At 37.0% G+C, this 12,942-nt stretch overlaps 1 protein-coding gene across 1 annotated transcript in view; it reads left to right on the forward strand.

The window, feature by feature from the left end:
* GLMN (glomulin, FKBP associated protein) overlaps positions 1–12,942 on the forward strand; it is a 37,904-nt gene that overhangs the window by 7,586 nt on the left and 17,376 nt on the right. The window contains exons 3-6 of the mRNA XM_004689782.2: positions 3,821–3,940; positions 5,047–5,155; positions 6,562–6,802; positions 8,054–8,156. Coding sequence (XP_004689839.1) covers positions 3,821–3,940; positions 5,047–5,155; positions 6,562–6,802; positions 8,054–8,156 — 573 coding nt within the window. The remainder of the gene's footprint in view (positions 1–3,820; positions 3,941–5,046; positions 5,156–6,561; positions 6,803–8,053; positions 8,157–12,942) is intronic.

Raw genomic sequence — 12,942 nt, forward strand, 5'->3', positions numbered from 1 at the left:
TTATGATGAATTAGAAGTGTTGTAGGTCTCCCTGGAGCTGGGCCTTTGGCTGAGTTGGTGGCTGGCTTTGTTTACACTCAAAGTACTGTGAGCTTTTCTGGCTCCCAAGTCTTTGGGCCTCTTTTGTGGGGGTGGGATCTCCCCCTCCCCACAGGAGTGCAGGGCAGTGCCAGAGGGCTGAAATCCTCCCAGCTGAGCAGGCTGCCAGTCCTCCCTTTGAGCTTTCAGGGTTCTTTTTGTTTAGTCCAAATAGTCTCTCTCTGAGCAGTGCCAGTGAGGCTTGATTTTAATAGCTTGAGGATCACCTTTGAAATGTGTAGTATGCTCAATGCAAAGATTCAGTTGTTGATAACAGTATTTAAAACTGTCTGCAACTAAAATTTTTTTAAAAGGTGTATTTGCATACAAGAACCTGGGGGACAGGCTAGAGGTGCAGGGGGTGAGTGGAGTCACCAGAGACAGAGTGGGGAGCAGAAAAGATAGGTCAGGAGAGGTCTGCCATGTCCTGTGGGTCACCTCCTGGGGATTGAACTCGTGCTGCAGTAGCATAGTTCTGCACTTAACCTGCTGCACCAGCAGGGAGGGCCCTGCAATTAATTTTTTTTGCTAGGTGACACTATCAAGAGAGATCAAGATTTACTATTAATTGACTATGTAAATGTTTTATTTTAAAGCCATATGAATACTAATTTGTCCTAAGAAACTATAGTGCAGAGCTTCTTAATATTTTACTATTGATATTTTCTGGCAGTTCCCCTCCCCCACTCCTGATACTAAAAGTCAGAAGTATCTCCAGGCATTGCCAAATGACCTGTGAGGGGTAGGAAGCAAAATTGTCCCCATTGAAAATCCCTGGTTTTGGGCCTTCCTGGTGGCTCGGGGATTAAAGTATCAGCACTATCTGGTTATCAGAATGATCCCCAGCCAGGGAGCTGGCCCACATGTTCCAATAGACCCTCCTGTCTCACTCACTGCTCCCCTCAGTAGTGTATTTAGGTAAACCTGCCTGTTCTGCTCCCCACTGTGTCTCTGATGAATCTTCTCACACTTCCCCCACTTATGGCGTACATCTTAGTTCTTGTATGCATAAATAAATAAAGTCTTTAAAAAATAATAAAATAGTAAAATAATAAGAATAAAATAATAAAAATAAATAATAAAAAATAATTAAAAAAAAAAAAAGAAACCCCTGGTTTGCAAAACTTGTATACAAATCCTCGCTCTGCTGCATTTTAGATGTTGGACTTTGGGCATGTCAGCATTCCCTAAATTTTGGCATTCTCACCTGCCAATGAGGGATAATAATCTTAGTCTGTAAGATTGGTGTTAGCATTAAGCTTAACAAGATACAGTTTATGGGTGGTATTCCCCTTCCTTATAACTTCATTGTTTACATGGTGACCAGATAGATGCCTTGCAACGTGGTGTTATATTTGTAAAAGACATCAGAGTTCTCTTTTTTTAGTTCAGATATGCAAAATCTTAAATCAGATCTGAAATTCCTCTTACAGTCAATTGTCAGAGAATTTTAGGGTAGAAGTAGGCCTATGAAGAAGAAATGATTAGTAGGAAAAGTAGTGTCTTTAGGACACTACTTTTTTTTAGTTTTAAACAGTGAGTAAAGGCTTATATAATAAATAATAATGGAATAAATAATAAATAAATAATAAATTCCAACCAGTAAAGGCATAAATATTAAGTTAAGTCATGCCTCATCAAAAACAAAACAAAACAAAACAAAAAAAACCCAGAATATCAGACCTTTTCAGGCAGAAACTTCATTATGCCTAAAAGTAATAAAGGTCATTCAAGCTGTATTTATAGAACATGCATTTTATAACAGGCCCTAGATAAGGTGGTGGAGATAAAGCAATGAACAAAAATCAGTGCCCATATGCATCTTAAATTCTAATGAAGATATGTATATATACACGCACACATATATATATATATATACATGATAAATTAAGAGTATGTTAGAAAGTGATAAATACTCTGGAAAAAAATAAAACATGGTTGGGGATGGGCTGTGGTGAATGAAGCTGCACAGAGATTTAAAGGGAATGGGTATAATCTGTAGAACTATCCAGAAGGAGAGAGGAGGAGAGCAGAGCAACTACTACTAAACAATACTCAGAGAGATGAACTACCATTAGGTGGAAATCAGGATTTTTTTAAAGATTGATTTATTTATGCATACAGAACTGAGGTACAGGCCAGAGGTGTGGAGACGGTGAAAAGGATTCACCAGAGACAGAGCGGGGAGCAGAACAGAGAGACTGATGAAGTACACTGCTGAGGAGAGCAGTGGGCAAGACAGAAGAGGTCTCTTGAGCCATGTGGGTCACCTCCCTGAGTGGGTATTGAACTTGTGTTGAAGCTGCTGCGGCCAGCTTCATAGTGCTGTACTTTAACCCACTGTGCCACAAGAGAGGGATTTTATTTTATTTTATTTTTTTTAAAGATTTATTTATTCATATAGAACTGGGGTACAGGCCAGAGATGCGGAGGGTGAGAGGATTCACCAGAGACAGAGTGGGGTGCAGAACAGGCAGATCGACGAAGTACACTGCTGAGGGGAGCAGTGGGCGGGTCAGGAGAGGTCTGCCACGCCATGTGGTCTCCTCTGGGGGCAGGCGGGAATCGAACTCATGCGGAAGTGGCTTAAGCTTCTCAGTGCAGTGCTTTAACCCGCTGCGCCACCAGGGAGGGCCCGAGAGGGATTTTATTTTAAGTAAATAACAAAATAGTTCAAGCCTTTTATATCATGTTGCCAACATTTTCTTTGTTATTTTTTAGAAAGGCTAATTGTCTTTATTAAACCATGAAGTAGGCAGCCCACCATAAATCCTGCTGAATAAAAGAAGGTCGAATATATTTTTTAAAATTTAAATGAATGTTTACTGCTTTTAGAGGTAAAAGCAGTAAAAAGGGGAAAAAAATCATTGTATTTCACTATGTGTAAAATAAAGACAGCCATAACAACCCAAGTAATTATTTGTTATAAATATAACAGTAAATGTTAACATATAGGGAGCTCATGCTGATTATAAGTACTAAAAAGTCCAATTGATTAATGAGCAATGATGTTTTCTCTCTTCTTTTTTTTTTTTTTGATAAACTATGATTTATTCACATATCTTGACATTTTATCTCCAACAAACCTTAACTTAGTCTTTACTTCTGGGAGGTTTCTCTTGCCTTTCCCAGATAAAAGTGATTATAGTAACTGTTCATTTAATATTGTTGATAAGGTTCTTAGAAACTGATTTTAAGCAAAATGATAAACAACAAACCAACTCCTCAAATAAATAATGTCAGCTGGTATTCTTTTTCCTCATCAAAGACCTAAGTGATGTTACTGAAGGACTTGCTGTATTCTATTATATATCTAGCTTTATTATTTTACAAGGCTAGGCCATGGAGGGGATAATATACCTATTTGTCTTCTTCCTACATGTATTTTTTTTTGTATAGACTTAAAATGTAAACTGTGAGGATAGAGCTCTTATCAGATTTGTTCTTTGCTTTATTTCTAGCACTTGGAAATAAATGCTAGATAAGTACTGATAAATTGAAGTTAATGTATCTAATTGATAGTTAGGGTCTGTTTGTCTTTTCTCAGTGAAAGTATTAAAACTAAAGTGTTGACATTTGCTAGTAGCCAACCCTTGGAAGACAAAGGTGCAATGCTTAAATCCTATCTTGCCTCATTTCTCCTATTTTAAAGGAAATTTTAAGCTCTTCCAAATTAGGAAAACTCACTTTGAAAGTCCTGTAGATGGCAGTATTTTCTTTACTCTGAAAATGTTTTCTGCAGGTCATCATCAAGAATATGGGCTGGAATCTTGTTGGTCCTGTTGTTCGATGCCTTTTATGGAATGATAAGGAAGATGACAAAAGAAAACATTATTCTCTGATGCTTGATTTATTGGTAAAGGTAAGTTAACAGAACTAGGGTTTCTGTGATAATGCATACCAGCATTTTAAAATTTCCTTTCAGTATTTAATGTTTATTTTTGAACAAGCATTAGTGTTTGCTTTTGAGAAATCTTTCAGTTCAAGAAAATGCAGGCGGGAACTCTTTGGAGAACAGGCTTGTCAACCTTCTCAATTGTATGGGCAGTTTCACTTCCATTTTTCCAAATTTTTTAGATGTAAGATTTATCTAAGCTCATCTCCAAAAAGAGACTTAAGCTATTTTTAACAAGTAGCCCATTGTAATTGATGTGGAATTCAAAATCTAGCTAGATATTCAGGGCCACAGTGATCTTTTGTCAACATTGGAACTAAAAGTAAATTTTAAACTCTTTCTTCTTTGGTAGGTTCTCTAAAAGAGTATGAACCAGCTAGAATGCAAGTGCTAACAGGAAATAGGAAGAGTAAGTAGATTAGCTGTGACAGACAACTTTAGAAAGAGATCTACTGGTAAAGGTTAATAGAGTTAGGAATCAAAAGTGATAGTTAATGAAGATAAATTCTGAGAAGAGGACATTTTAAGAAGATACCTAGAGATCGGTGCAAATAAACACAAACATACATGAAAAGAGGTAACTTCATTTAGATATAGTTATCAACTAAGGCGGCATCTTTAAAAACCAGGCAAGAGAGATAGGATATGGCCACTTAGAAGACAGTAGTTTTTTTCTGTCCAGGAAGTATTGGAGAGACTTGACTCATTGAAACAACCTGGCGGTGTGAACCAGGTTTCTCCTGCTGGAAACTTTTGAAAACTAAGGCATCCTTTAGCATACACAGGTACAACACAAAGGAAACCTCAGCTCTGATAATCATGCTCTCCCTTACCCTGTTTCTCTGACTTTCTTTAGCCAAGACCCTTTGACTTCTTGCTTTCTAGTTTTACAAGGGACTTGATAGTCACACACTCTATATTTCACTACTGTATTTTTATAATTATTAAATGAAGTGTTTTACTGTTGAGCAAAAATAATTATATTTTCTCAGTATATGCCTTGTAAAAATAGTAATCATGTGGCTTTAAATACAACTTGTATTAAACAGGTTCAATTGTGAATATTTTTATAGTTATGTAATCCAAAGGAATTATTGTTGGGTTTGCTTGAACTGATTGAAGAGCCCTCTGGAAAACAGATATCCCAAATTGTTCTTCTTTTACTTCAGCCATTGCAAACAGGTAATGAGCACTTGATATCTGAATGTTTCCTGTTTTATATGTATAAAGACCTTGATATTACTACAAAATGTCAACACTATACTAAAGTAAAGGTTTTGATGATTATTGAGTATTCTTCTTAAACTAGTAATAGCAATGCTGATTGAATTCTGATTATAGAAGATGATAATAACTGGTACAGAATGGGTACTCAATAAATACTTGCTGAATATCGTACTATTTTTCATGTGCTATTTTGTGATAACCTATAGCTTCTGCCTAATGTTCCTATATTCAGTTTATATCTAGAATCTTTCTTGTAATCATTGAAAGGATTACTTCAGTGGTATTTGCAGTACTCAGTCTGACAGCTGTGTGGTAGAGCTGTGCTATACCTTGCTAAAAACAGTCTCAGGCAGGGTGTTGCAGAACCTCTGCATAGAACCTCTGGGATTTTGGGATTGAGAATAGCAAAGGTACTGCTGAAGATAGAAACATGTATGGAAGGAAAAGGCTCTATGGCTGAGTATAATATTAATATATATATAATCAGTATATAATATTAATAGGCAACAAGTAGTGGTAGCTAAGGCAGACAGTATTTTTCACAGGAAAGACTTCTTTTTCATTTAATGACCTACATAGTACTGAGTCTGATACAAGGACCCAGAATCTGGAGTTAGAGGAAAAAAATGTTTAAATATGAATGTTCCTCAGTTTTGCCCCACTTGAAATATTTAATTTCTTCCAAAAAAGAAAAATACAAAGATACTGCTTTCCATTTTATAGTGTTTTATAGTTTGTAAGAAGTTTTCTCAAGTTATTTTGTACTTAACCCAAGAAATATAAGAAGTGTTTGTTTTTAGTATGTAACCTGTTATATACTATAGTAAGTATATTGTTTATTAGTATATAAACATAGTTTATATGTTATAAACATACATTGGCATCTATTTTTTTAAAGATTGACTTATGCATAAAAGAACTGGGTACATGCCACAGGTATGGTGGGTAAGAAGATTCACCAGAGATAGAGTGGGAAACAGAACAGGCAGATTGACTGAAATACACTGCTGAGGGAAGCAGCAGGAAAGACAGAAGTCTGCCATGCCATGTGGGTTTGCTCCCTGGTCAGGTATTGAAGTTGTGTTACAGTTGATGCTAATAGCTTTATAATGCTGAGACTTAACCCCGTGCCCCACCAGGGAGGTCCACTTTGGCATCTGTTTTGACATGCCATGATTGTAAGATACTTCATTATTACTAGGGGAGAGGAAACAAACTGCCAATTAAGCTATGATATCTCATCCTAATTTTAAAATTATTAAAATATGAAAAAATGTGTATAATTCCATATTTACTGAACTTCTATATATTTAGCATCCTTGATAAGGCTACCTCAAGTAATAATTTGGTTTCTGCTTTAGTGATTCAGAAACTTCATAACAACAAAGCATATTCAGTTGGATTAGCATTGTCTACACTTTGGAGTCAGCTCTCTCTCCTTCCTGTTCCATACTCTAAAGAACAAATACAAACAGATGATTATGGCCTTTGTCAGTGTTACAAGGCCTTAACAGAGTTCACTAAACCTTTTGTAGAAGAAGTGATTGGTGACAAACAGAGCTCACTGGAAAATACAAAGTTAAAGGATGAGATACTGAAATTGTAAGTATATTTTGAAGACTATTTCACAATTGAAAAGTGGTAGCTGTTTTATCTTTTGCTTGTCATGGAAATATAAATCTAATTTGAAATTGTAAAATTTTAGAATAGGGAACATGTTGATAAAATATGTGCATTTAATGAGGCACTGACTTTTTTTTTTTTTTTCCAATTAACCAAAATCCACTAGTATCATAGAAAAAACGTGCACTGTTCCATTGCCTGTCAGGCACTGGATGTATGGGTAGCCCAAATTTAGATACACTCTAGGAGTAAAATAGCTCCTTAAATTTTGAAAATTATTTTAAAAATTAACTACCTCAATAGTTTTTTTTTTTTAAAGATTTATTTATTTATTCATATAGAACTGGGGTACAGGCCAGAGATGCGGAGGGTGAGAGGATTCACCAGAGACAGAGCAGGGAGCAGAACAGGCAGATCAACGAAGTACACTGCTGAGGGGAGCAGCGGGAGGGTCAGGAGAGGTCTGCCACGCCCTGTGGATCTCCTGGGGCAGGCGGGGATCGAACTCATGCGGAATTGGCTTAAGCTTCTCAGCACTGTGCTTTAACCCTCTGTGCCACCAGGGAAAGCCCACCTCAGTAGTTTTTATACTGATATAGTTTGAAATCGTATTTCAGATATATTGCATTAATAAGATAAATTATTAAAATTAATTTTTCTTGCTGTGTTTCTAATGTGACTACAAAAAGTTTAATTTTAAATGGGTCTCATATTATATTCTCATTGGAATATGCTGAACAGAATTACTGAATTATATGGACCAGTAATTTTATTTTTAAAATTTTAGAGTCTGAAAGCTGTTACTTTCTGTTTTAATGGGTTGGGACAGTAAATTTTTTTTATCATTTACAAGACAATTTCATGAAAGGAAATATTTTAAAGAAATTAGAGTGTTGATCACAGAATTAAACAAATAACAGCTGCGTGAAAAACTTTCTACATCATTTTCCCTTGAACTATTAAAAATTATATCATGGACTAACACTAGTTTTCAGACATTGATTATCTATTCATAGTGTCCAGACATGGAAATAAATCTCACCACATTGAGTTTTCAGGAAGGTGTTCTCATGCTCTCCTATTATTAGTAAGAAGAATCTCCATCACCAGTTTTATAGGCTATTGAGTGATTCATGCTTTTGTTGTACTTCATGTAGACATGTTTATAGAACTAGATATTTTATACTCAGAAAATGATATATTCATAGTTATCCATTTTTTATGCCTTAGTTGTTTCAAAAGTTTGAAATGCCCTTTGCTGACAGCACAGTTCCTTGACCAGTCTGAAGAAACTGAGAATGACCCTTTAAGGTGTTTTGCATCTGAAATAATAGTAAGTATATGTGATTTAATCTGTTAAAACCTGAAATATTATCCTGTTGTATTCTTCTGTATACAGATGGGCATGTAAATTGATATACTTACTACTAAAGCAGTGTGTATTTTTGTAGAACACAGATAAAAAATAAATTGATATACTTACTACTCAATTGATATACTTACTACTAAAGCAGTGTGTATTTTTGTAGAACACAGATAAAAATAGAAAATAAATAGAAATAATTTCATACACGAATATAAAATATTAATATTCTGCTTAGTCATAAATAAGTACACACACATATAATAATTTCTTCAAAGGTTCTATTATTAATGTACTCTTCTGTGATCTACTTGCTCAGTATTAGGAATTTTTTAAAAAAGATTTATTTATTTATTTTGTAGAAGAATGGGAAAGTAAGCCAGAAATGCAGGGGTAAAAGGATTCACCAGAGACAGAATGGGAGTAGAAAAGGTGAATCTACTGAAATACACTGCTGTGGGGTGCAATGGAGAAGACAGGAGAGGTCTGCTGCACTATGTGGGTCACCTCCCTAGCCTGGGATCGAACTCAAGCCTTTGTGGTGATAGCATTGAGATTTAACTCCTAGGCCACAATGGAGGCCCAGGCATGTTTTTCTGTTGGATTAATAGTATTAGATGTGGCCCTTTCTGGTGGTACAACAGGTAAAATCGCAGCACTGCAAGCTAGTCATAGCCGTTTCAGTGCGAGTTCTATTCCCGGCCCTGGAGATGACTCACGTGGTGTGGCAGACCTCTCGTGACCCGTCCATTGCTCCCCTCAGCAGTGTACTTCATCAGTCTGCCTGTTCTGCTACCCACTCTTTCTCTAGTGAATATTCTCAACACCCCTGCACCTCTGGCCTGTATCCATAAATAAGTAAGTCTTAAAAAAATTGTGTCAGATGTTACAGGCTTAGCATAGTATATTTAACCCACACCATTACAGTTCAACATGTACATATTTTCCAATATTATATAAAACAATATTTTCTCTAATTGATAAATATCCTTTTAACTAGATCTCTGCCATTTCTTTAATTATTTCCTTGAAATGTACAGAAATGGGATTTCTGTACCAAAAGGAATCCTTTTAGGACTCATAATAAATATATTCAAAATGCTTAGTTTCAAAAATAACTCCAGAAATAAGTACATTTTATTTTAAAAGCAATGTAGTTGAAGATATCAAGAGTTTTTAAAGAGAGGATAAGATAAATGAGTTCAATTGGTGTTGATGAAGGGGTCACAGGATTTTGGTGGGTGCAGTGTAAAATGTATTTGGAAATACATTTAAAGCTGTATTTCTAAAATGTATTTTGTTGTAAACCAGTGTTACTTTACCTTAAATAATATTTTATAATATTGTTCTGTATTAGGGGGCTAATCTGAAAAACAGAAAAATAGATACTTGTTTTAAAGGCATGAATTTCAAGTTAGAGTGCTCATTGTAACTGGATTTTTTTAGCCATGTTTCTTCAGCTACATGAATGCAGGTGCTCCATAGGAGGGACACTCGATCTAATTAGGTTGGGGCTTGAGAACTCAGTAAATTTTACAAAGCAAGAAGGACAAGGCCACTAAACATGCAAAGGGTTAAGTAATGAACAGTGTCATTTCGGCTAAATAAGGGAAGGAGTCAGAACAGTGAAAAGGTGAGGTGGTCCCCAGCTTATAGGTCCTGGTATGCTTAACAAAATCTTGGGGTTAGAGGTTAGATTACTGAAAAAGTGAGCTGGGAGGATCAGAAGTTAAAGGACTAGATGCTTGAAATAATAATACAGAAAGGTTATAGTTACTAATAACTGTCTGGGATATGATCATGAGAATGAGCCTTCTATAGTGAGAGTAAGGTCCAAGATCACTGAACGAGGCAAGGTGAAGTAACTGAGAGTTCATGGTATTAAAAAGTATTAAGGTGTGCGTTTAAGTCACAGAATTTTAATGAGTAATGTTAGAAATGGAGTGATCCTGGGATCTATTACTGTGTGCAGCAAGGAAGGGGTAAAGTTGGTAAAAATCACGAGATGATTTTTAAATATCAGAGATTTTAAAGAGAAGGGAGAATGGTGTCAGAAGAGTTGAGTAGATGATAGATATATCACAGAAACTGGGATAATTGAATTTTAGGAAGAAGTAATTAGAACTTAAATGCAGCAGAAAGAGCCTGTAAAGTGTTTAAAAAGTATTTGTTGGATTTGTGAAATAAGAGTATTGGTAATCTCTGCAATAACTATTAGAATGCAGTGTTGGAGACAAAAATCAGTGGAGTGGAAAAGAAACACAAAAAAGAATAGCATGAACTATTCTTTTAAAAAGTTTCATTGTGTTAAGGAAGGCTAGACAATAGGGGCTTAGGTTTGGAAGGCTATGGAGCTTAGGTGGGGAGGTTTGAACATATTAAAGGCTGCAGAGATGGAGGGGAGAAAAGAAGTGTTAACAGTTTACTGAAATTATGTGACTGGAAAGCAGAAGGCTGGGCATAGGATGAAGAACACCTAAAGAAAAGGAGGTAAGAACAAAATTGCAAGTTGAGAAATTTGTAGCAAGAATGGGATATTATATCAGATTTCTAAGTGAAGGAGATCTCTCAAGAATGAGGAGGTAGGGCTCTCCCTGGTGGCACAGCTGGTTAAAGCACAGCATGTAGCCACTACAACATGGGTTTGATCTCCAGCCAGGAAGGTGACCCACATGGTATGGCAGGCCTCACCTATCTCTTCTGCTGCTCCCCTCAACAGTGTATTTCAGTACATCTGCCTGTTCTGCTCTCCACTCTGTCTCTGATGAGTCCTTTCACCCCTGCACCTCTGACCTGTACCCCAGTTCTTGTAGCATAGATAAATCTTTAAAAAAAAAAAGAATTAAGAAAGTAGGCAGAAGTAGAGGTTGAAAGGGGGCTTCAGGAAAGGTTTGGAATACATCTGAGGAGAAAGGAAAGAGAAATGGTGAAAAATAAAAGAGAATTAATAGTAATAAGTACTTAACTGTGATTGGAGAGTACAAGTGTAGTAAACTGCATTTTTATGGGTTTTTTTTCTCCACTAGTATTCAACTACCTGGATGTAGAAGTAGAGGAGGTGGGTGGTAGCTATTTTTCAAACATTTTATTGGATAGATGCAGCTAAAGAAAATTGCAGGATTCAGGTAGTTCCAGTGACTAATTTGTTGACTGTTTTGGAAAAGAAGAACTAGGAGGGGGTCAAGTGGGTTAAAATGAAGGAATACAGGACTGGAGAAGTCAGAAAAAGCACATTCATAGGAGAAATAGGGCAAGAAGTTATGGTCAGAAAATGAGTTGTTAGGGCAACAAGTTAAAGTGCAGCTATGAAGCCGTCCACAGCCACTGTAGCACAAGTTCAATCCCTGGCCAGGGAGGTGACCCACATGGTACAACAGTGTCTCCTGTCCCGCCTGCTACTCCCCTCAGCAGTGATTTCAGTGGATCTGCCTGTTCTGTTCCCCACTCTGTCTCTGGTGGTCTCTCACCTCCCAGACCTCTGGCTTGTACCCCAGTTCTGTATGCATAAATAAATCTTTAAAAAAGAAAATGAGGGTCCTCCCTGGCAGCACAGTGGGTTAAAGCACAGCACTAAGAAACTAAAGCCACTTCAGCATGAGTTTGATCCCTGCCCCAGAGGTGATCCACATGGTGCGGCAGACCTCTCCTGACACACCCGCTGCTCCCCTCAGCAGTGTACTGAGGGGACCTGTTCTGCTCCCTACTCTGTCTCTGGTGAACCCTCTCACCACCCTTGCACCTCTGGCTTGTACCCCTGTTCTATAAGCATAAATAAATAAATCTTTAAAAAAAATTTAAAAAAGAAAAGGAGTTGTTGGAATTTATGTATATAATGTGGAGTAGTTTCAGATGTTGACAGATATGGGATAGGTGCGGAAATGGATTAGAGATTAAGGTGACTAGAATTTGGAAATAAACCATGAATGTGACCTATTAAGAAGAGTCATGTCTATTTAAACATTCTCAGGATCATAACATAGTTGGATAGAGAAAAAGATTGGGAGCAGGTGACCAGGAAGTTAGCATATGACAGGTGAGGAGATGAAAAGGCAGTGTGCATCTGTCGTAGAGGAAGTTGTGCTTCTGCTTGAAAGTGCAGGAAGAATCAAGATAACGCTGAGTCTTTCTCCATATTACCCTCCCCTATTGCTGCCTTCCTGTCAGTGCAATGTAAAAAGTGTGAAAGGATAAGCCATGTACACCAGGAATCAGCCAGGCTTAGAACAGTGACTAGAGTGAACACCTATGAAAAAGTTGAGGGTACAGAAGAGAGAGGGTCTATGATCTCAGTAGAAGGATCATTACAAACAGAAAGGGCCAGCAGTGGGAAAGCACAAAGCATTGAAGAGCTGAAGTGAAGACAGTAGATGAAGTGAGGTGGTTGCCTTTTGTTCTATACTGGAGAAGTTCTGCTATCTGTACTGTTGCAGTGGATCACCTTAATCATCCCTGCTGGGGCACAAGTTATTTTGTTACAGAACTGCTTGAATGTCACTGGGACTGGAACAGTACTGAAAGGGCAGAGAAATTATACTGTGAGACGGAGTGGCAGCTATCTCCTGAGTCTGAGCAAGATTGCTAAATGATACTTGGCTGTACGGTGAGAAGCCCTGATTTTGACACTTGGATCCCAGATGTCCAGAACAGCACAATAGTACATGATTATAGATGATGATTTTTCAAACACCAAATGATTTCATTCACGTAAAAGAGAAACAAAATAAAGGACCAGACAAATCCAAATTTTAGACCTCTG

This window comes from Condylura cristata, unplaced genomic scaffold (assembly GCF_000260355.1).
Source record: "Condylura cristata isolate star-nosed mole 26May11 unplaced genomic scaffold, ConCri1.0 scaffold00026, whole genome shotgun sequence".
NCBI lineage: Eukaryota > Metazoa > Chordata > Mammalia > Eulipotyphla > Talpidae > Condylura > Condylura cristata.